The sequence below is a fragment of the Ornithodoros turicata genome, chromosome 6 (assembly GCF_037126465.1).
Source record: "Ornithodoros turicata isolate Travis chromosome 6, ASM3712646v1, whole genome shotgun sequence".
NCBI classification, from domain to species: Eukaryota; Metazoa; Arthropoda; class Arachnida; order Ixodida; family Argasidae; genus Ornithodoros; species Ornithodoros turicata.
In genome coordinates, this window is record NC_088206.1 from 38,243,822 (window position 1) to 38,267,644 (window position 23,823).

Consider the following 23,823-nt stretch of genomic DNA (forward strand, 5'->3'; position numbering starts at 1 on the left):
AGAGAGAATTTCGTTACATGGACGTTCGCTATACAGAGGTCCGACTTGGCTGACAAGATTCAGATGTTAAATTCAGCGGCGAAACTATCATCGTGTTGTAGATAGCCTTGGCACATCAGTCAGATCAGTTCCAGACGTTCCAATGAACAAACAATTTTGAAATGATGGGATGAAGTTTTATTCGGGAGCGGACACTTTTTTCATAGCTCGGAACGAAATTCTGGGATTGCCCATAAGCTGCATTTACGAGAACAACGTGGTGTTATCTGGTGACAAATAAATAAGAACTGGAAATAGTTAAGTAAGGAGAAATGCAGAAAATTTCTTGAGTCAGCGTTTCGCTTGAAATTAAAGATGAAGACGCGCAGGCACAGGAGTACAGGAAAGTCTCCCCCTGAACGACCGATGCGCCGTCACGCGTCTTAGGGGTGCCCTAGGTTTCCTGACCAGAAAGAGTATTGAGGGAACGTGGTTCAACATATTGCACATGGGGCGGGGGGGCGGGGAGCTCAGTCATGCTTTCAATGGCAACCAAGAGTGAGCATGGCTCCCACACAATTTTGGGACAACAATTCAAGGGTCTTTCAAGGACCTTCTAAGGCTCGGCCACCATTTTGCCCAGGATGTAAAACATGGTTTGTCGCCAAGACTTCAATATTTCATGAAAGTATTTATAGGGTACAGGTATCACATGACAGCATGGGGACTGCACTGCACCAACTCTGTTCACTGAGTACTCCTGAATGATAGGGTAGAAAGAAAGGCTGATGGGAACACAGCGAAGGGCGCCGTACATTTCTCACATTTCTGGTTTCCGCTACTGACTGCTATTGCAATGGGTGCTCACTCCTGGGATTTTCAACTGGTTATAGTTTTGACTCTGGATAAGTGGCATTTGCACTGCCACTCCCCGAGAATAAGAAAAAGATGCAAAATCAAGGGTTTTCAAGAACTGTGGAAAATTCCATGGTTTTCCTGACCTTGAAAACAGCATTTTCAAATTCCAGAGTATACAAGTGTTTCAAGAACCAGTGGGAACCATGGTGAGAACCTTAAACCATAGGGATGACACAACGCCAATGTTCATAATGTACGTCAACAAAAACCTCGAGCAGAAGCGTAAAACGATCCCCAGAATTCCCTTGTTTACCACCTTACTTCAGTTATTACTTCAGGAGTTACTGCTCAGCATTAACTCCTAGCTGACACTCTCGTGAATACACAGTGTTTGATTTTTTGGCATCTACCTGAAGTTTCCCGTATCATGTTTTTTCCACTGAAGAAAACCCGGTTGCTGAGCATGAGCATTTATACGTACCGTTTTTCAACCAAATTTGCATGAATATACCTACTGAAGCATAACACCCCAATTTATTCACCCCAAACTGCAGAAAATACATTTCCCAAAAAGTAAATTCCCCAAAAAATGTATGGCTCTACTCATAAGTCATAACTCCACGAAGTTGCATAGTATTGCATTGTTCTTTTGACTACCCCATTTAGAGTAGACTAAACTAAGTAGTAGAAAAAACTTCCCCATATAAGTATCTTCACTACATCAGTAGTTCATGGCTGGGGTTTCAACAGATTGGTACTACAGGCTTACTTCACTATAACTATATATTCACTATATCCAGGTTCACTACATAGAGGTTCTACTGTATTCCTATATCATGGGTTGGTAGAATCTTGAAAAAAAAATCTGTGGGTAGCGGGATGATGCAAGTTCCACGTCTTAATGAAATGTGGGTTGCGGGTCAAGTGCGGCAGGACCCAGTCAACGCATGATCAAATTTACAAAAACATCAACGGCAGAAGAGCAAGGGCGCAGGCGAGCTGGTACATGGTGATGAGGGCCTCCAGGTACATGGTCTCTGGTTCCTTCCGCTACAAAAACGCCCGTCCAGTTCAATTCCCTCGTGAGCAATAAAAACTGCAGTAATGTTATCGCCATGAAGACTAATACCTCTGCCAACCGAGTGTTTCAATGGTCATGACCAAAGCGATGACCATCTGACATTCCGATGTTCATTGATGCTTGACTGCTTGCTACATGGGCGATTCGATGCGCATGGAGAATTGACACGTCACACATCAGATGGCCCCACATGTGGAAAGCAACTTCTGCGCGTAAAACTCTTGTAGGATAAAACATATGCACTGTGAAGCAAAACAGAGTGCAAACGATGATTTTGGAACTTTAATTTCATGCAATGTGTTTATTTACTTGCATTTCACTTCTTTTCGTTGGTGTCACGGAAGCAGATGAATTTCAGAGTTTCAGGCTCACGGGGTGTTTTGCGCATGCGCAACGTTGCGGGCGCAGTGGTGAAGAGCAAAAAAGTAAATGCAGTGGAATCTCACTAAATGGAAAACGAAATTACTGTTTTAACGAAACAACAGCCGCAAGGTTGTTTGGATTTGTATTTTTGCAGCGCAAAAATTTTCCCGTTAAACGGAATGAAAATTTTTACACCACTGAAATGTAAATGAAACAAAAACTGTAAATGAAACAGAACACGGAACTGATGAACATTTCAAAGCATTATCGCTACACGCATCGCAGCTTGAGCTCTCCGCTTCCAGTATGGCCATGATTAGGATTAGTATGTTAACCGTAGCAAATGCCATTTCCAACGGCATCGCAGAACTGTGCACATCATGCTCTTGATCTTCAAAGCAAGATCAAAATTATAAACAATTTTGAGCAAAATTTTGTGCATAAACGGCACTTGCAATGAAGTAAGGGATGCCGAAAAGTACGCTAACAAGAACTCTTAGCGAAAAGGACAAGCTGCATGATGCCTTTAGTGCGTCATGATTTGGACCGCAAAGAAAAAGACTGACTCGGAGACTATGAAGAGCTTGAAAAATGCTTGCTACTGCGGATAAAGTGTGCCCAAAGTCAGGCTATCCCAATGAATGGGCCAATTGTTCGTGCAAAGGTGGAACATCTCAATGAGGACTGGAACAAAGTTGAAAATTGTGTGTGTATTCCTTGTCTTTGGTGCAGTAATGTGCATAAAGACTGCTTACAGCAGTTACTATTTAACATCTCACACACAACTCAGTAAATGGAAATCATGCTAAACAAATTTTCCAGGTCTCTCCGTTTAAAGACATTCCATTGATGATTCTAATTACAGTAGAACCTCGCTAATTCGATCTCACTTCATTCGCAATTCCGGTTAATTCGGAGTATTGATGCCGTCCCGTCTTCGTGCGTTGCAATCTGACCGCATAATTTAAAGAAAACTGGCCCGTATCCTGTTTAATTCGTAAGTTTCCTATCGAATTTCATCACCTTCCATCGGCTTCCAACCCACGCAATGACGACCTGCCATAGAAACCACGTGCTTGCTCCCCTGCCGACTTCCCTTTCCCAGCCGCCAGTCCGGCGGCGCAACCTCCTCGTGCTTCCTTGCCAGCCAGTGCCAGTGCCTCTGTGCTGTCATTACAGATTATGTGAACATGTTTTGACTTGCTTTCGTTTCGTGCTTTTTTGACATCCACTTCAAAGTTCACTTCTTGCCTGTGGGCTGCGGAGACAGCCCGCGGGTGAAGTACAAGACGCTGACGATGAAAGAAAAAAGTGGCAATCGTCGCAGCCGCGAGATCTGCAACGTGCTGCAAGCTCCTGCCAGTGATGCAAGCTCCGAGGAAAGCTTCGAGTCTTTCGAAGAGTACGCCAGGATAGAAGACACAGAACAGACCTGTGCAGCAACTCTCACGGGAACATCGTTCTGAACACGGTTCGTGCACATAAACAGAGTGACAACGGCCGCGGCAATGAATCTGCACACGCAGCATTGTTTTCGGAAGTTTGTTAAGCCAACAGCACACGCGGCGATGTGATGGACTTCATAGCCCATCTTGAACAAACGGTGACGTGCGATGCCATTTTCAGAAAGCGGCAGACGAAGATAAGTGAGCTCTTTAGCAAATAAATATATTTTCTTTCACCATGTGCCCAGGTTTGCTTAGTTAAAAATTTTTTACTTTCCTGCAAATTTTTGTTTACCGCTTGCTCGCTCGCTGGGTACAAGACTGCCACTGGCACTTTTCCATGATCATTGACAGCTTCAATGATGTATCTAGAGTCTTCATTGGGTTGATCACCATCCAGTTTAATGGTAACCCAAAGTGGCCGTGTACCAGTGTCCGATTATTATTAAATTAAATGATCATCGCTTTCGATTACCATTGAAACACCCGTGTGGCAGGGGTATAAGACAAGCTTACGAGGCTAGCTGTAGGTTTTGAAACTCAAATTGGGAAGGCAGCTTTCAAACAACTACTACCTGATTGGCGTGGTGTAAGCTGGATGCTGTGGAGGTGGAGGAGCCTGGTGTTGTGGTGGTGATGCTGTGCGGTGCTGCTGTTGGTACATGCTTATGTTCTGGTAGTGCCTCTCTTCTTGAACATGTGCCACCTGCTTAATAAGCATATGCTGCTGAGCTGTCACTGCATCTTGACGTGGACCCGGCTTAGGGGGCTGCTGTGAAAAAACAAACAAACTCTTAACACAGGATTGGCATCTCCCACTAGGGCCGAGAAGACAAAGCAGATTCAATTAGGTAGTGTAGAACAGTTCACAAGAAACAGCACTGAATATTCTCAATATAATAATAAGTGGGGTTTTCATGTTGAGTGACACCACAGGGGCTCGTACATGGATAAGTTTTGCACACCTCGGAATTCTGGTAAACTTCAGTACCTTTTGAGGCTTCCAATAACAGCCTCCTACTTGAACATACTTTTCTGTTTGGCATGTTTAATACTTCTAATATTGTAGAACCTCGCTAATTCGATCTAGCTTAATTCGTAAGTTTCCTACCGAAGTCCAGGAAGTTCACCTGTTGGGCATCTTTCCAATCTCATACTTAATGGGGGAATTACTCTTGGTTTATTTTCGAAGAGTCTTTTATATCGGGTTTCAGGAATGCATCAATGTGCAGGGCTTTCTGGTTGACTCCTTATTTTCACAGCGTACATGAAAGAAAGGAATTGCCTTCGTCTTCTAAGACTGCAAACGCCTGACTCTGCATAAAGACTCCCCACTGGAGTGGTACGGTATGCTCCCGTCGCTAGGCGAAGAGCTTGGTTTTGTATGGGGTCAAGAATTTTCAATGCTGACCATCTAGCTGACCCACAAATTGCAGCTCCATAGTCAAGTATTGGACGTACAGCGGATTTGTAAATTTCCACCATTGTGTCTTTGTATGAAGGTAACACCAAGAAACCTATGCTCTGTTCGTATTGGGAGTTCACGCTTGTTTAGCTTAAGGGTCGGATTTAGGAGAATTCCCCTTTTGCGTGAAAACACCCTACACGTAGACTTCTCAGACGAGAAACGAAAGCCATTTTCGTCCGCCCAGTCGCAAAGTTTGTTTATAGCACTCTGCAATTGTCTCTCCGCCCCGCGGAGGTTAACCAAGCTGTACGATAGTTGGACGTCATCCACATAAAGTGAAAATGAGATGTTTTGAGGTATAGCCTTAGATATAGAATTAATTTTCATTATAAAGAGCGCGACACTTAAAACACATCCCTGCGGGACTCCGTTCTCTTGAATAAAGCGTCGAGAGTATGTGGTTCCCAAGCGTATTAGGAACGTACGATCTTCAAGAAAGCTTTCGAGGAACCTGATTACCCACAGATTCCGTATCACCTAAGATCTCGTAGGATTCCATATCTCCAGACAGCATCATATGCTCTCTCCAAGTCGAAGAATACTGAGATGCAATACTGGTTTCGTATGAACGCTTCCCGAATTTGTGTCTCCAGACGTACTAGGTGGTCTACTGTCGACCGACCCCCGCGGAAGCCGCATTGGTATTTATTAAAAACGCCCTTATCCCCTAATACGTACACTAAGCGGTTGTTAACCATACGTTCCATAATTTTTGCTACCAAACTGGTCAGTGCAATCGGTCTGTAACTGCTAGGTAATGATGGTTCCTTTCCAGGTTTGAGTATGGGTACGATAACTGCTTCTCTCCATCCAGGAGGTAACTTCCCTTCCCTCCATATCTGGTTGAAAAATTTTAAAAGTGTAGCCTGTGACTCAACTGAGAGGTGCTTGATCATATCAATGTGTATGGAGTCCATCCCAGGGGCTGTTGTCTTAGCAATGCACAAAGCCTGTTCAAATTCGTCAAACGTGAAATCTGTGTTGTAGAATTCAGTATCAAATGTGCTAGTGACGATACGTTTATTTTCTTCTCTGCTCTTGTATTTAAAAAAACGTGGACTGTAGTGTGACGAACTAGATATCTCTTGAAAATATTCACCCAGGGCATCTGCTTGTTCGTCTAGGTTCTTGCAAGGTACTCCATTCACATGAATCATAGGCATCGTAAAACCTCGATAACTACCTCGGATTTTGTTTAGCCTATCCCATATAACTTTAGATGGGGTGTTGCCATTAAGAGATGTAAGAAATTCGTACCAAGATTTTCTTTTGGCTTTTCGTTGAGTGTGCCGCGCTGCAGCACGCTTCCTCTTGAAGTCTAAGATTTTCCTGTGTTGGGAACTTACAAAATTTTCCCCAAGCTTTCCTCTGTTCCTTAAATGACTTTTTTCATTCATCAGTCCATCAGGGTTTAGGACGTTTAGGTAGGGAGGTTGTTTTTGGAATAGCTTTTCCAGCAGTGCGTATTATTGCCTCCACAATGCTTTGATTCGCCTCGTCGACAGTCATACCAGAGGATAATGGTCCCAATAAGCATATTTTTTGGAAAGCTTCCCAATCTGCGCGGGACAGTTTCCACCTCTGTGGCCGCGTTAAAAGAGAATTACAATGTTGTACATATTTCAAGTTTGTCAAGAAATGATCGCTTCCATAAGGATGGTCATTCACTGACCATTCAAAGAGTTGAAATATCGATGCTGTGCAGAACGATACATCTAAACACGAGAAGGTATGATGTAAAGCATTATAATAACTAGGTGCTCCCATGTTCAGCACGCACAAAGAATGGGCATGTATTACATTTTCAATATGTTTACCACGTACGTCATATCTGTTGCTACCCCACAAGGGGATATGTGTGTTAAGATCACCGAGAACCACAAATGGTTGTGGGACTTGCAACAGAAGTCGCTCTAGTTCCAGGGGATCAAAGTCAAAATCTGGAGGGATGTACAAGGAGCATAGAGTAAAAACTTGATCGATGCAGATCTGCACTGCAACTGCCTCAAAACCTGTGACAAGAGGAATTTCTTTTGCTGGTAAATTTTTCTTTGTAAGTATTGTCACGCCTCCAGAGGGGCACGCTGTGTTAGTCCTCGCTTTAGAGAAAAGATTAAAGTATTTGAATGGGTTTATGTTATTTCCGGGAAGAACAGTTTCTTGTAGGCATATAGCTACTGAATTGTACCTTTCAGTTATGGCATATACAGTCAACCCTCGGTTTATGAACACCCTCGGTTCCCCGAAAAATGGTTCATAAATCGAGGGATTCATAAATAAAAAATTCCGTTAAGTGAGTACTATCGAGCAAATGGCAGTATTTCTGAGTTGGTGTTGTGTTTATAATGCAATATATTGTGTAATTTTGCTTTCGACAATGCCTTCTGTTTTATCAATCTCACAAAGCACAGATGTTAGCGCATTCACATTCTGTTTATTATGCAATACTAAATAGTTTAATTTTGCTTTGGACCATGACTTCCGCTGTGTCAATCTTGGAAAGAGAAGATGTCAGCACATTCGCACTCAACTGGTCTCGGATTTCCTCTGGGGTTTTTAACCTATGTTTATTAATCTCCGGGTGACAGCGGACACCTTATTCATGAATTGAGGTCGGGAACACTTCTGCAAAAACCTGTTTGTTGTTCGGATTTCGAGGAGTTAAGAACAGAGGGTGCAATACCTGGAAAACGTTTTGTCTGTTCAGGCGTCGTTCATAAGACCATGAATAATCCCTTTGAAGGTTTTTGTTGGCCTCGGAACGACCCGTTCATAAATTGACGGCAAAAACGCTGGGCAACTCCTAGTTGGTTCCCAGAAATTCCATTTATTATTCGAATATCGAGGTTCATAAAACGAGGGGAAAATGCATGTAAGAAGTTTGGTTCCTCGTGCTAGTGTTCATAAAACGAGGGAATTCATAAATCGAACGTTCATAAATCGAGGGTTGACTGTACATCATCCAAGTTGCTCTGTAAGCCTCAGCAATTCCACTGTGTAATGGAAATACTCATTATTAGAAGTGTGCCTTTCTAAAGGCAAAGTAATTTTGTTAGGCTATATTTAAAACTTCAACAACTTATTTAAGTTGTCTTGCCTCTCCCTCTGCCTTTTGAACGTTTCCCTTTTGAAGCCTCTGTTCGGCCATTGAAGCTAGATGTACTCGACACTGACTTCAGCGATGCACGGTCATCCGCATCCGAAAGTTCCATGGGTTGTTGACTTCCCTCTACTGACACGATTGACTTCCCCCCAGAAGATGGGGTGGCGACAGCCTCCGAAGAGGTTTCTTCACTGGACTCCTTTTGTAAGGCTACGGAGACTGGCTGTAGTCTCTGCGTACTCCGCCTAGTCTTTTGGGGAATGTTGGGTTGAGACTCCGGCTTAGAATGTGTCCGAGTCTCAACGCACGTCGGGGGTGGGGCCATTCCCCTCCGCACCACCTCCGCAAAGGATCCAACTCTTTGGAAATCAAGCTGTGATTTTGCCGCTTTATACAATATGTTTTGTATTGTTTTAATCTTTAGAATTTCTTTCTCCTGCTGCCATCGAGTGCATGATCTTGAAAAAACTGGGTGATCGCCTGCACAGTTTAAGCATTTAACTGCATTAGTACAAGATTCAGGTACATGGTCTTTTCCCGCACACTTTGGGCAGATGGCTTCGCCACGACAAGTTTGGGAACCATGCCCAAAGCGCTGGCATTTAAAGCACCGCCGTGGATTTGGAATGTATAGACGTACTTGGCAATTAAGGTACCCCACTTTAACTGAAGGTGGGAGAGAATGCAAACAGAACGACAGTATAATGTGTTTTGTCAGGATTTCTTTGCCTTCCCTACGGATTTTTATACGCTGTACCGCAGTGACCCCTCGCGAAGATAAACCTTCTAAAATTTCGTTTTCAGAGCTTGTAAGTAAATCATCATCTGAGATAACACCTTTCACTGTATTGAGTACACGGTGTGGGGTAACACAAACGTCCGTTCCAGCGATCTGCTTGGTGGCTTGCAACGCGTCACTTTGTTTCTTTGTCTGTACCTCAACTTGTAGATCTCCAGAAAAAAGCTTTTTGGCTGAATAGCCCTTTCCTACAATCTTTTCGATGTCTTTTGCAATCACGAATGGAGATATTCTGCTCATTGGCCTCTCAGCGTCGGCTGAATGTACCACCAGAAACCTCGGGAAAGATAACTCTGATAGTGAGTGTTCTGCGTGTTTCTTGTCGACCTTTAGCGTGATCTCGGTACGACTCCTTTTCAGGGGTCCATCTTGTTTTTTGTGATTTTCAGAACCCATGAATTGGAAAAAATGTTCGGTACTCACGTTATGCCGCCCACCACCGAGCCCAACCAGGGGACGCGTTTAACGCGCCAGCATTTTGGCAAGTACTATACCCTAGAGCAGTGGGAAGGTAGGGAAGCAGGAGGGAAGTGTAGAGGAGAAGAGGCAGTGACTGAACTGCATAGTCCTGGTCGGACCTCCCAGGACCTCCCGACTACGAGAAGTCAGGGGCCAAAGCGGTGTGTTGCCTTCCCAAAGGGGCCCTCACGGGTCCAACACAACCTCCGGGTTGGCTCACCCGCCAGGACTCCCATTTCCCCGGACACGGGTGAGCTACATACAGTTTGACGTAGGGGTCTTGACTCCCACAGCGACCCAACCATAATGTGAGAGCGGACTACTGCGACAGGTCGGACCTGCCGGGCGATGGGGGCGCCACGTTCCCGACGCCGGGCCAACAATGCAGAAAAAGAGACTTTGTGGATTGTTGTACACTATGGTTAACATTATTCAGAGCAGCTGTGGCAGCCACATGGTCAAACTATCAGTAGTTTATGTTACTGTCACAGTTATTGTCACAGGGTTTGTGACAATTAAAGAGCACTAATTGCTCCTCAGAAATCCCCACTTTATAGCAGTCTAGATGTATAATACTCGGATAATTCATATTTCATGAACTTCATATTTTATTTCCCATGATGATTTGCTTTAGCCGGTTGGATCATGCTAGGGGCATCACAGTCGCTCGTCTTCAGATTTCGTTGTCTGCTATCTTATATGAACTTCGACATCAGGGCCAATGCGGGCCCATGCCACCGTCGCAGTGCGGATGTGACGACACCGGATATAGTTGGGCAACCTGTTACCCAGTTGTATCGAGGCCGGGCGAACAAAGTGACAGCTGGCAAATTCCTGGTGCTCAGACAGCACCACACAAACATGAGAGATCTGGCAAGATTGGGGGGAACAGGTGGGATCTGGCATAAAAACAGTTGCCACGAAATGACCACCGACATTCGCCATAAGATTCCTGTTTCTCTGCTTTTTCCGTGTTTTACCTGAACAGACGAAAATGCAAATCAGTGGCTAAAAACAGGTTTTATTGTGTTTTACTCAAAAACACAGGGCCCTATCAATAAGTAGTGTTTTAATCCAGCACAATACAGTAGCAGACTGATTTTTCAGGCGGCTATTATTTGGACTCCCACAGAGAACTGTGACCTTCGCCATTGAATTATAATACATTTTTATTATTACATTTTCCGGTCAGGTCGAAGTCTGAAGGCCTGATTTTCAGGACTAAAATGCTTGCGGACAAGCCAATAGGACTATTTTCAGCACTACTACAGTGACCTAGAAGAGGGCAGTGCTGTGAACAGAAGGGACTGTGCCTTGGGATGGCTGTCAGAGCAAGTGACAAAAGTAGCAGCGGCACGCGGCACTAAGAGCCGCTACAGTGCGCGGCCTGGCCATGAGCATGCTTTGCAAAGAGTGTCGTCTGCGTCTCAACAATTTTATGAATTGAGATTTTTGTACTCTTCCACTCTGTTCAGAACAATTAATTGTAACTGTAATTAACTGTATTCTTAATCTGCGTCTCCTCCTTACTACCGAGCCAACGTGTTTCTCCTCGAACGAAGCGCCACGTTTCGGAGCGCTCGTCAGGGGCGGTAGGAGAGCAGATCACGCCTAATGTTGGCGTTCGCAGTTTCTGTGCATTACGCTCATTGCGCAAACAGCTAAATACCAAAAATGTTAACTGCTACATAGTTGGGTGCACTGTGATTGATACAAACTCGTATTGGGAAAAATTGTACCGCGTTTCGTGGAAAAGTTAGCAACATAGAAGTGGCTCCAGCTCGTTCCCTACGTGACATGGTCACATCGTATTTCTTCACATCATTTACTGTTATTAGTGAGCCAAGCTGTTTCATAGCTTTAGAAAACTAACAAGCATTTTGTTCGTCATGCGAAGTGTGACGAGCAGGGGAACCATGCCTAAACACTTTGTTGTTCCGCAACAAGCTCACACTGAGCACAGTATCATCAACAGTTTCAAGACATGCATATTCTCTATATTCATACATTTTATGCAGATTCTTTGCATACTGATTTTTATTCATCGTTTTCCTCTTTTTCTTAAACAGAATATCAAGTCCACATTGCGTTTGACTGAATTTTGTTCTTTTCTTGGACTAAGCACATATTCCCCTTCCCTACTGTCTATTACGGATGCATAACAGTGCATAACATAAAACAAGAGTTATGCTGTTGGACACTGATTCGCACTCTCAACTTCATCCCTCACACAGCCACTCATGGCAACAGTATATGTAATCAAAAATACATTTCTAGTAGGGTCATATCACCAGGTAACATCATGGCTGCAAACTAGTTATTGTTGGTAAACTCCAACGCTGACTGCTGACAAAAGAGTAGAAAAATAGAATTCCCGTAACCGGGGAATTGACTATCCAGGAAGCTATGAACTTACTGTCAATAAGAGGTTTCCATTCTTCAGGTAATATTGATGAGGTGGCCTTTACAGTATTTTTATCAATGCTGGTGACTCAACACTGGTTGATCCAATATGCTGCCATATCTTTTGTCTTTAGTAGACAGACAGGTAGTAGACAGGCATTATTAGGATTGTTTACTAAAAGAAGGGTTCTGAGTAAGAAGAGCAAAAATAAACAAACAGCAGAGAAATTTGAATCTGCTATAGCTGTATTGTGAACAGTCGGCTGCCTCAGGTTGGCAGTGGTAGGTGTGGAAGTACCCAAACAATGTTCTGAAGATGCTTTCCACGTTCACAAAGCCAGCTCCCATGCGAATACACATATAGACTTGCAATCATGTTTTTAAAATGCTCACGACAATGTTTTCAGGGCGTGTGACATCGTTTTCAATAACAGTGCCAATTGCGGCAACAATTAACAGTCGAAAGGATTGCGCTGAAAACATTTAAAAGAAAATTCAAGCACGAAAAATGCATTCAACAAGTAAGGATTTTGTCAAGGATCGGTCAGAACTAGCCACAATGCTCTTATTTTTTGTTTAGTTGCCTCCTCCAAAATATTGTTCTCCGACACACAGTGGTGAAAATGCTGCTCCTGTGCCCCCACTTCAGACAGGTTGGATGCCTTGGATGTAATAAGCACACCGCTACGACTCTCCATCTTACACACTCGTACGTACAACACACCTGACTTCTCCAACTTTGCCTCCTACAGCTTCTGACAGAACATCCTGCAGAAGGCGCAGAACGCAAAGCGCCGCGTCGCCACCTATACGTTACTCGGTGCCTATAGTCGTCGACTGCAGCGACGCCGCTGGCTGTCGACGCCGCAATAGTCGCATGGAAAGTGTAGTCGTTCCACTGTCCTCTTCTAGTTCACTGTAGCACTATGACTACGACGAAACTTCGAAACCACCATTTCGGACAGTGTGCTTGGACTGGATTGGTGATACACCTTATTCATAAGTGCTGCCATCTCGTGGTGGCGACTGTCGGCGGCGCTATGTTTGAGTATTCGGGAGGTCGTGCTGTGTGGGATTTTCTGTAGCACGACCAGCGGGACAGTTGACATCCTTGAAATTCGAGCTTTTTAGAATGGCAGGAAAAATGGGCAGCCGAGCTCACAAAGATGCCGTTTCTTACGGACAACTTTGTTATTGCCTTCTACAACAAGCAAACAGGGTCGGATAATAAGCGCGCTCGGCGTAGCTGCAACTTCATGACTGAATCCTACCTCGAGTTGCGCACTTTTAGGACTCCGTCGTTTTTGGACATGTGAATACTCAACTACTTGACCTAAGTTTACAGCAGTGTGTTGTGATGCGGTGTGTTATGCAGTTACGTAGCAGGTCCCCATGTGCACGTTTCTGTAACGTGGAGTGGCGATGTTCAGAGATGATCTTACTATGGCTGTTCACACAGAGAAAGAGGAAGAGCCCTCTTCTTGGAGACACAGAAAACCAGACTTTCTGTGATTATACAACTATTTCCATGCGTGTTGCGTCGTTTTTGGATGCAAAGGCACACCAGAAGGAGCACGTTGCTTTCGCTCTGAAATCTGATGTGGTTATCTCGGTTATCTGCCTGGGATCTGCTTGCAGGGGTGGAAGTGGTGTCAGGATTTTTGGAGCTACAATTGGAGCAGCAAAAATCTGCTTCTGGAGCAGAAATTGAGCAGGAAAAATGACATTTTGGAGCACATATTCCGTAATTTGGAGCAGAAACGTCTGGTACGCAGATTGCTTCCTTGAAGATTGGAGATCCGCACATTGTCATATACTGCCAGATACACCATGAATCATGAGAAGCTAACCATTTCCTTAATGTAAACATAAAAATATCAGTGTACAAAATGTTATAGACTAGCTAGCATGACTAGTTAAAAAGTACACACTCGTGAAAACTAACGCATATTTCGTTGACTAGTCTGCATGACTATTTAAAACGTACACACACACTGGTGAAAACTAGTACATATTTTTTTGACCAGCCTGCTTGATTAGTTGACACCTGGTGAAAACTAGTACAGAATGGAACTTTCAGCACTGCCTGAATGCAGTTACAATACACAATCAGACGAACGTTGTACTTTCAGTGTTGCCTGAGGAGTGCCATGTGCAGTGCTTACATTGGTACAGTTATCCATAGTTTGATGTTCCTCGTGCAATGCTGAGAGTATAACGTTCGTCTGATCCCCTCCTTTTCTTGTTCCGCGGGTTACTCTCAATCACTTGAATGCGCTGGAGAAACTCTGGAAATTTTGCGTTTGTGTCCTTCAGTAGAACGCTTGTGCTCTCTACCTTCACCATGTCCTTTGACTTGCCACCTTGGCTGACCAGTGACTGGACATTGAATGGACATTTTGGGTAGCCTCAGCAGTCCGTGTTCTCTGTTCTGTTTCTTCTCGTTACAGGCGCTTTTTGTATGCTTTGTAGTAGTTTGGGAAACAACGTACGAAAGTTTCATCCTTCCGCACTGAATGGGGGAAACATGGTCAGGAAAATCTCCGTTGCGACGTCTCCCCATGTGTCAGGGGCGGAGTTCGCAATCACCTAAAGTACGAAAATAGTGTCTGCTTTTCACGTACTTTCCTGTACGTTAGCTCTGGCCTCAAAAGCGTTCAAATCCTTGCTTCAGCACTGAAGAACGCCACTCTCGGTGTCTGTGATTCTTTGCTTTGTCCGCGTGTTTCTTTGATGCTGCATGGCGCGTGACAGCCGAACCACCAAGCATCGGTTTCTTTTACACTAGGCTAGTAGCACAACGAAGTGAGGTCACCATTTTAGTCTATCATTTTGAAGATGTCATCGTTGAATTTCGTGTTTTTTTTCTGAAATGTACATGGGCCCTCATCCCGTGATTCTGACAAAAAACAAGAAAAAAAACAAAACAAAAAACAAGTCAGCAGTCACTTTTGCCTATCGTTACTTTTGCTCACCGTTGCACAGTGTGCCGGCACCACCTAAAAGACGACAAAATCAACAAGAACCGCAAAAGAGGAAGTGAAGCTGCCGCGCACCCCATCAGAGATAAGCCTAACAAGCCTAACCGACATGAAAATAAACTAAATTGTCTCGGATTGGCTGACTTTGGATTTTGTTGGATATGAAGAGAGCTTTCTGGACGGGTTGATCGTGGGGCGGATATGGATATGGATGCTCGTGGCTCCCTTTTGGCAGTGTTACTAGAGTGGTATGGACCAAGGAGGTAGTTTGGCGCAGCTTTGATGTTGCGGCTCAAGTTTGCGCATGAAAAGCAGCGGGGCGCAGAATGGCGCAGCACTTCCACCCCTGGCTTGGTACCTATAGGGACAGCATTACGCTCTCCACATCCGAAGAGCGCCGAAGCGAAGCCGAAGACGGCCTGACGTATCACGGGCTACGGCACGTGACCAGAGACGTCCAACGGCACAGCTGCAACATGTATAAGCAGCGCTCGAGCCGAGACGAAAAAACAAAGAAAAAAGGCACAGAGCAGCGTCACGCTGGGCTCGTGTCTCTCGCCCGCGACTGCCGTTCTTCGACTGTCTTTTGTAAATTTTATTGCGCACTGACAATACGCCGTAGATCAGAAATATTTTGTATGGTGACTCCTTGTGGATAGCTTCACCAATGAAGCAGGATTTCGAGTCATGTTACTCACAACTTGTTGCAGCACAAATTGATTCACTAATACTGTACACAAACCCAACAGAAACAAAACTTACAGCGTAAGATGGTGGTGGGTCTTGATACCGTGAATGGTCAATTGAAGCATCTGCTGGTATGGATGCCGTTGAAGATGTACGACTGTACCCCAGATTCTGCTGGTGCTGAATAGGATGCTGAAGCTGAAGGGGTGGCTGGTGCAAAGGCTGCTGAAAATGTGCTGGACTAAAGGAATGGCCACGGTGTTGTGCAGGATGAAGATGATGCTCCATTGACATGGGCAGAGGTAGTGGATCTCCACCTTCACTTCCATACTCGCCTGAAAGAGCAAGGTTATTAGCAAAGCCAAAACTTTTTATAACAAATTCCTTTGTGGTCGAGCAAGGCTTCTGTAAGGCTAAAGAGCTTTGCAAACATTTATAGCATATTGCTTCAGTTTCCTCTTCACAAAATGGGGTCGACTTATACACAAGATCGACCTGTAATCTGGTTTATACTGTACCACTTCGAATCATGACCGATGGTGAATCACACGTTGCCATATGTTTCTTCACAGCCAGAAAAAAACAAAAAAAACAAACTGCTGTTAATATCCATAGGGAACTAATGTCTGTTTATGGATAAGACTATGAGTGTCAATATGATTTGATGTTGAAACGCATCCTTCATAAAAGGCTGTGAAAATGTAAATGGTGAACAGTGCTGTGAGACTGAGCAATGCAACATGAACCTACGTTGTTTCTGCAGTTCGGAATACTGTAGAAGAAGATCGGCATGTTACAGTCAAGATTTTTATGCATCTGCCTCCTAGGATTAACTTGATTATCGAAAGCTCTGCATAACATGGGATCCACGTTTGCTCAGTGATAATGATCACAAGCAGTAACATATGTTTGGCTCATATTTTTCTAGAAGGGCATCAGAAGAGAAATTTTCTCGCATCCACCATTTTCCAGATCCTGCCCAATGTGATTTCCATCTCTTCCCCTACCTCCAAAATGTGCCTCAGCAGCCAGCAGTTTGCAAGCGATGATGAAGTGAAATCACAGTGAAAGTGCGAAGTTGACACGGTGTGGTAGAGACAAGGTGTCGAAAAACTAGTAGCATGCAACCAAAAATATTTGGACAAAGAGGGTGATTATGTAGAAAAGTAAGGCGCAAGTTCTAATATGTAAATAAATAAATAAATAAACTGTTTTCAACCTTAAGAGGGCATACCAGCTCTCCGTCCCAATGTATTTCCTATGAAATTTCTTCCCACGCTTCCTTTGTGGTTCGAGTGACAGTACCGTCCATTGCATCAATGAACCATCATCTGAATGCAGGGTGCAAAACAAAACAAAAGTAACATCGGTAGCACTGACGGTGTGGCACAAACCATGTGGTAAGCAGAAACCAATTGTCATAGTCGCTGAGAAGCGCTGGGCCAGATACCTAGTACTTGCGAAACTGCTAGCATGCAAATTACATGATTTTTTCCTTGGTATTTTTGTGCCAACCTATGAATTACACAATGGCGGAAATTATGCGAGTAAATACTGTAATGGGGTTGTACTATACTGTTATATACAAGTCTTTGTCCTATGATGTGATATTCCAAATTTGATTTCATATTTGAAGGACCATTTTGCATACATATTCGTAATTCATTCGTATTCAAAAATTTCAATATTCGCAAACCTCTAAAAAAAATGCTTTAAGATCCAAAAGACTCCCAAGGTAATCTTCTTATCAAGAAAGCGCTATAAAGTGGATTATTCCTCACTGTTCAGTGCTGGCACACTTTTGCTCCCTTGAATTCGTGGGTGCCCGTGGTAGCCAGGGGGCCCTTGGCTGTGATCCATGTGGCCCTCTTCCTGTACTATGCGACTCGGAATGTCACGCTCGCTCATGCGACGAGAACCTACAGGACACACAGTGAAAAAAATTAAACAGCAGAAGCTACTCCACTAATTTTTGTACCACATTTATGCGCACATAACTTTAATAAGCATTTGGATGCCTGAGAATGGTACGTAGTTGGGCCTGTTGGTACATGACATCGAAAGTAAAAACCAGCGGTAAAACACGAACGAGAGACAAAAGACACAACAACGCTGGACTCTCAACAGATTTAATGAAGGAACAATGAATGATAAAAGGTTTGCAAATGTTTTGCAGGAACCTGAGCTCCTTATCAGTAAGCGAAAGAGAGGGCTCACTGACACACCGGTTAAAACCATACTTTCGTATTTGAAAGGCCTCGATTAACTCCCTCTCGCGTTTTGTTTTGCCCTTTCCCAGAACTTCCCCCTCATCAAACAGCGGAGTACAACCACAGGCCCGACAGTGTGCCGGAAGATTTGCACCACCCTCTGACTTGACAGAGTGATGATGTTCTCTTAAGCTTAAGTTGAGGCAGCTCCCGGTTTACCCTATGTAGACCTTATGGCAGGCTAGAGGAATGCAGTAGATGACGTTGGCAATATATGTAGTGTACTGTGTAGAGTGTTTAACCTTACAGGGAGGGTTCCTGTTACTAGTAGCCCAGACACAGCCCAGGTTCCTGTTACTAGTAGAAGTTCTAGCACACAGCCCAGAAAGCTTACAGGAGGCAGACAAAACTGCCCGATCTGCGTGTCTCCCGGCAACTTTCTTAATGTTATGAGACAACTTCTACTTTTTTCCCTTCAGATTTGTCCTAAGGCTTGTCCTTTTTATTTTGCCTTTTTAAAAGGATATGTTGTCTTTTCTTCCATTGACAGCCTGTGTGTTTTCATCCCTGAATGTTATACTTTGTACATCCTACAGATGATGTTGCGGAGCTTTGCAAACCTTTTATCATTCCTTGTTCCTTCACTAAATCTGTTGACACTCCACTCCAGCCTTGTGTTGTCTTTCGTCCATGTTTTACCACTGGTTTTTACCTTTCATATTTGGACGCCACAGTCAATCAATCATCATTTTACTTTCTTGATCAGTGGATAATTTTCAACAAATACTCAGTACTATTCAACTCTAATCAAGCACATATTCAACATCCACTTTCTACTTTTGATGAAAATTTGAAATGTAGCTGGGAAAGTTGATAGCTTTTATATGCACATAAATATAATAAGTTCAGCTCAGTAGCCAACTAAAATTGATAGATGATACTGCACACATGCACTTGGCTCCAGAATGTGCAATTCCTTGCATTATATCATGCAAGGAATCATTGTCTGACATGACAAGTTTTCGTGCATGGTCAACATGAACTCAAAAAGGTTGTCATGAAGCACATATAACTCAATACACAAATAAGTACATGCATAGTGTTGCTCTTCCCAAACTGATTAGACTGCAGCACTCTTTGCAAAGACTGCTTCATCAGGTGAAAGTACCACCTTGCATTTGCAGTCAAAACAGCAAAAAGAAAGGGAAACAGACCATAAGCAAGAAAATAAAAGTTACGTGCTTTCAAATGTCAAACAAAAGTCAATTGAAAGTAACTACCAGACAAACACACAGTGGGTAAGGGATGAACCTGTTTTCAGTCGTTGTACCTGACGCCCCACTGCTGCTGTTACGCCTGGGAGGCAAAGGTGGAAGTTCCTCATCTTCCTCTAACAAAGATCCCTCGCTAGACCTTCGACAAAGTGGGCAGCAGCGCACACAATAACAGGCTTTGCTGCTTTCATTAGATGGAATCCCTTCTTCCTCGCATTCGAGGCAGCCAACAAGAAATATGTTGCTCTCGGTGATGGATCGATGTTGAACAAATGTCACAGGGTGAGCTGCAACAACAGCAGAAGCTGCGCTTCGTCGGTTGCGTAAGTGAGACCGATCCAATGTCTGTGTTGACTCCCATTGGTGAGCACCACCAGCCAGTCCAGATTGGGGAGAGTTATTTGTTGCCTTGCTAGATAAATGAAATGGGGTGGCAACAAGGTCTGGGGTTGATGTGCTGGGAACACTGGAGCGACTTGGACTGTTGCAGGTGGATGAATCTGGACGTAGGTTGCACCATTTTAGATTGGATGAAGGGGAGGGAAATTGAGTAAGAAGAAAGTTGTGAGAGTTTTGACAGGAGAGATGGGTGCACAAATGTACTGTCAAATGTCATCCACAAGTGTATCTGAGTAATATCTAGTTATATCTAGGGTCTGAGGCTTTTGGAAATATCTTTTGCAAAATTGGGGGGGGGAGAGTGTGCGTGTGCGTGGGGGGGGCACCATTATCGTGGAGGTGTACGTTATCGTATCCGCCAATCAGCGAGCGATAAAACGGAACTGTAACAGTGGGTAGGGGCAGTTGTTTTGCGCAGCTCAGAGAGCCAGGACGGATTGTTCAGGAGCTATTGCATTTTCAACATGTAAGTATAAAAAAGATAGAAAGCAAGCGAGCTGGTGGCAGATATCCATAACGAGAACCCGAGACAAGGGGAAAATAAATAACAAGGGACAGACACAAAACACAAGAGACACACTTGCATATTTTTTATTTATTTTCCCCTCGTCTCGGGTTTTCATTATGGAAACATCCAAGTGTTTGGTTTTTGTAACATTTGGATTAAAAGGTTTAGTCCGTTGCAAGCAACAATCTTCTGTGTGTATCAGCAGTGTGTTCCTCGGTGATCGACAGGTTGGCAGTCACACCCACGCGGGATTCTGGGGGGCAGATTTATACAAAAGTTTATGAAGACACAAAATTTGGGTATAAAATTGGAAAAATCATATAATGCAGGCAAAAGTCGGGTTTATTAGGCTTGATATGCATATTTAGGTTTTGCGTTATTAGGTTTGATATTAGGTTTGGTATGGTACAAAAAAAAGCTTCCTAAGTAAGCAATAGTATTGTGTGCTACAAGGTGAAACTGTGCTATCAAATGACACATGTGCTCAAATGTGCATGGCTGTCTAAACTTGTAGAAAGCAATTCAACAAAGGCACTTGCACACACTGCACTCAACTTAAGAGTGTCACAGCTCAGCCATGACGTCTTTAGCCTTTGCGCATACTATAGCTTGCTGAAGGAACTTTCAACATCACAACTGCCATTTGGCATACAAAATAAAGTCATTGCTGCTAGCCTCAGACACAGCTTCAAGTGACAATGCCTTTTCCTTCAGATTCATGTGCCTCTGAGATGCATCCCTGGATGCAATCGAATGGCTTCTTCGCAGAGTTGATGGATAACCCCCACTAGGAGCATCGACACACTGTAGGTTCAGAAGTTGTGGTTGCGCTGTCCTTTGCCATCATGTTGATTTCCACATATACAGTCTTCTACAGGTTTTATTTATTTTTTTCAGTGACCTATTCTTGCACTACATGACAGCAAAAGTACAGGGTGAATGTAGTCGATGCCTAGAGCACATGCTTACTGAGTTACATGACATCTTATCCTCTCATGCTTAGATGGCTTGTCTATTTTCATCCACCTTTCGCCTGTCAAGTCTCTGCGATTTGGGTAGTCGCACGTTGTGGTTGTGCAACCCAAGACAGATTAGGGGAGAAATCGGGAACCTCAGACCCTAGTCATACCCACAGAAGAAAAAATTGGAGGGTGATGGAACTCATAGACTGGTAACAATGCTGACAGTATTAGTACAATGCCACTTAGGTATTCTGCTCACAGGGCAACTTGCAGTTGTGCACCACTGTTATGCTCCTGCATACATTGCTGTGACTTTTTCACACATAGGAAAGCATGACCTCTGAGTAGAGCTGTGTGAATACCAAAACTTCCAAATCAAATCCAATTTGGTTTACCTGTTTCAGTTTTCAATTTTATTACAATATTCAACAAAAAGGCCAATTTAAATCTACAGAATACCTCACAAACAGGAGAACCTGCACCCGCTGCACTGTTATTCCTTTAATCATTACCGCAGTAAAGTAAACCAGACCAGCTGCTTTAGATTGGAGAGCAGCCACTCAATCAGAAAAAATTTGCCGAGAATAACGGAATAACCGTCTTGGCATTACAGATCAAGTTCACATGTCTCATCTGAAACAGATGTTTTCCATGCTGTCTTCAAGAGCTTAGCTCTCTTTGCTTTTTTATGTAGTGTCTTGGAAGAGCTTTGGTATAGTAATGCAAGAAAGGGCTGTTTCTGAAGGCAGAGTGTAATTTGGGATAGCTTCAGCAGCCAGTTCACAAAAGCCCTGGTCTTTGAAAACAGAAGTCTGAAGGTTGATTGCAATCAGGGGTGAGCATGCATTATAATACGAAGTACTATAATACTGCATTTTGAGGCACTGCACTGAGGCTATTACTGGTATTTGTGTACTACTCATCCTTGGCCTTCACACTGGCCATTGCCCCTGAATGACTTGTCCCTGGTATGCACTGATAACAAAGGCAACATGGGCCTTCAAACCATGTCATTACACATTTGTACTGTTTCAATTTTTCCCATTCTCTTTGTCACTATTATACCTGGTGACTAAGAAGTCAGGAAGTTGAGGTCATTTTTAGGTCTGAAGAAGGCTATGGTTTTTGTTAACATATCTAACCTGTAGGTTGAACTACTTAAAAAGGAGGCAGAGGGCCTCATTCTTCCCAGTATAGAAAGGTGCACGACCCTAAACAGTAATTTTTTTGTGGTGGTTCACAGTGAAATCTATTTTGAAGGGTAAATAGCAACTTGTGTTCATCTACTCTGGTGGAACGACTTTCCTTTGCAAAACAAGTGCCCAGACCGAACAGACGAGCACTTGAAGACCCCCTTTTGGAGAAAATGCTGTTAAAGTCAATTTGTGTGTAGACACCTATTATGCAATAGCGTAAAAAATTTATGTACAGAAATAAATGTTGCATGTGCGTTGGTGTTTCCTAAAGGAAAGTTCTAAAGGAATATGTATTTCCCGTATTACAAGTGTATTATAATATAGTATGAGTATTATCTATGTATAATTAGGCTTCCGAGTTTTCGGCATGTACCAAATAACGCTGGCAAAACACCTGCCGAATATTTTTTTAGAAATTCCGCATGTTCCGAAAAACTCGGAATTTTACTCTTGTACACTATTCGGTGCTATGTGCCAAGAGTGCTGGTACCTGATTGCACATTTCTTCCTCAGGGGGCATCACTTTTTCGTTTTGCCTTCCCCTCGTTTCGAGGTGGCCTCACCACAGAGCTGCTAGTTTCTAGTTTAGGAAAAAACCTTCTCCCGTGGAACCCTCCAACAAAGGAAAGGAAATTCCTCCTACCAAGCTGCTCTCCTTCTATAAAAGAGATAGGGCACAGACTAACTGGTGCATGATGATGAAGGAACGAATAACCGAGAGACACGGGACACGAAGACAAGCACAAGGGTTCTTGTGCTTGTCTCTTGCCCTTGTGCTTGTCTTCGTGTCCCGTGTCTCTCGGTTATTCGTTCCTTCATCTCCTTCTATAATTCTTCTCCCGGGTGATTATAGCTGCCGATTTTTCGGCATCTATTTTTGGCGCAAACGTTATAAAATGCCCACAATGTCCGAATTTGACAAACCGTATAAGTGCCGAAAGATGCCCGCCGAATCACCCAGGAAAAAAGGCTGAAAATGCGGGACCCTAATTATAATATGGGGTTTCAAAAGTATTACTGTATTAGTATTATAATACGCATTTTTATCCAGTATTATGTATTATTATTATTATAATAAAAAAATTATAGTATTACTCTAGGACTGTGCGAATAGTGAAATTTTGGTTCGAATCGACTACGAATTGAATATTTATTTCTTCGAATAATAATGAATCGAATACATTCGAATATTGCTACATGTACTACTACAGTCGAACCTCACTACAGCGAACATCGTTAGTGCGAATTATCGGTTATTGCGAGATTTCCGTCTGGTTTGGTTGGTCACGCTTTATTTCTACGGGGATGCTGCGTTTACAACGAAGTAGGCTTCCCCATTTCCTAGCCTATTATCGGTTACCACGAAGTGATTCATCGTGACTTTCCAACACGCGAGCGCATTTTTTCCGGCACATTCAGGAGATCAGACCCTGTTTTGGAAAGGCGACCTGCACATGGAGGCGAATGACACCGATAAATGAGCAACGCGTTCATTGGTTGTGTGCTTCTAATGCTTCCACACGCATTCCTGCTCTCCGCCGCGCTTTTGTCCTCGCCACCGTCGAATTGACCGTGGATTGCATCATTCCCGAAACTGTGAACGCTGCCATTGAGATGCTCTACGGGGCCTGGAATGACGTCACCAGGA

General features: G+C 43.6%; 1 protein-coding gene across 1 annotated transcript in view; it reads right to left on the bottom strand.

Moving 5' to 3' along the window:
* The window catches only part of LOC135398502 (afadin-like), a 224,298-nt gene that overhangs the window by 69,353 nt on the left and 131,122 nt on the right, over positions 1-23,823 (bottom strand). Inside the window, exons 22-24 of the mRNA XM_064629904.1 lie at positions 17,408-17,545; positions 15,702-15,961; positions 4,302-4,498 (exon numbers count right to left, since the gene is read on the bottom strand). Coding sequence (XP_064485974.1) covers positions 4,302-4,498; positions 15,702-15,961; positions 17,408-17,545 — 595 coding nt within the window. The remainder of the gene's footprint in view (positions 1-4,301; positions 4,499-15,701; positions 15,962-17,407; positions 17,546-23,823) is intronic.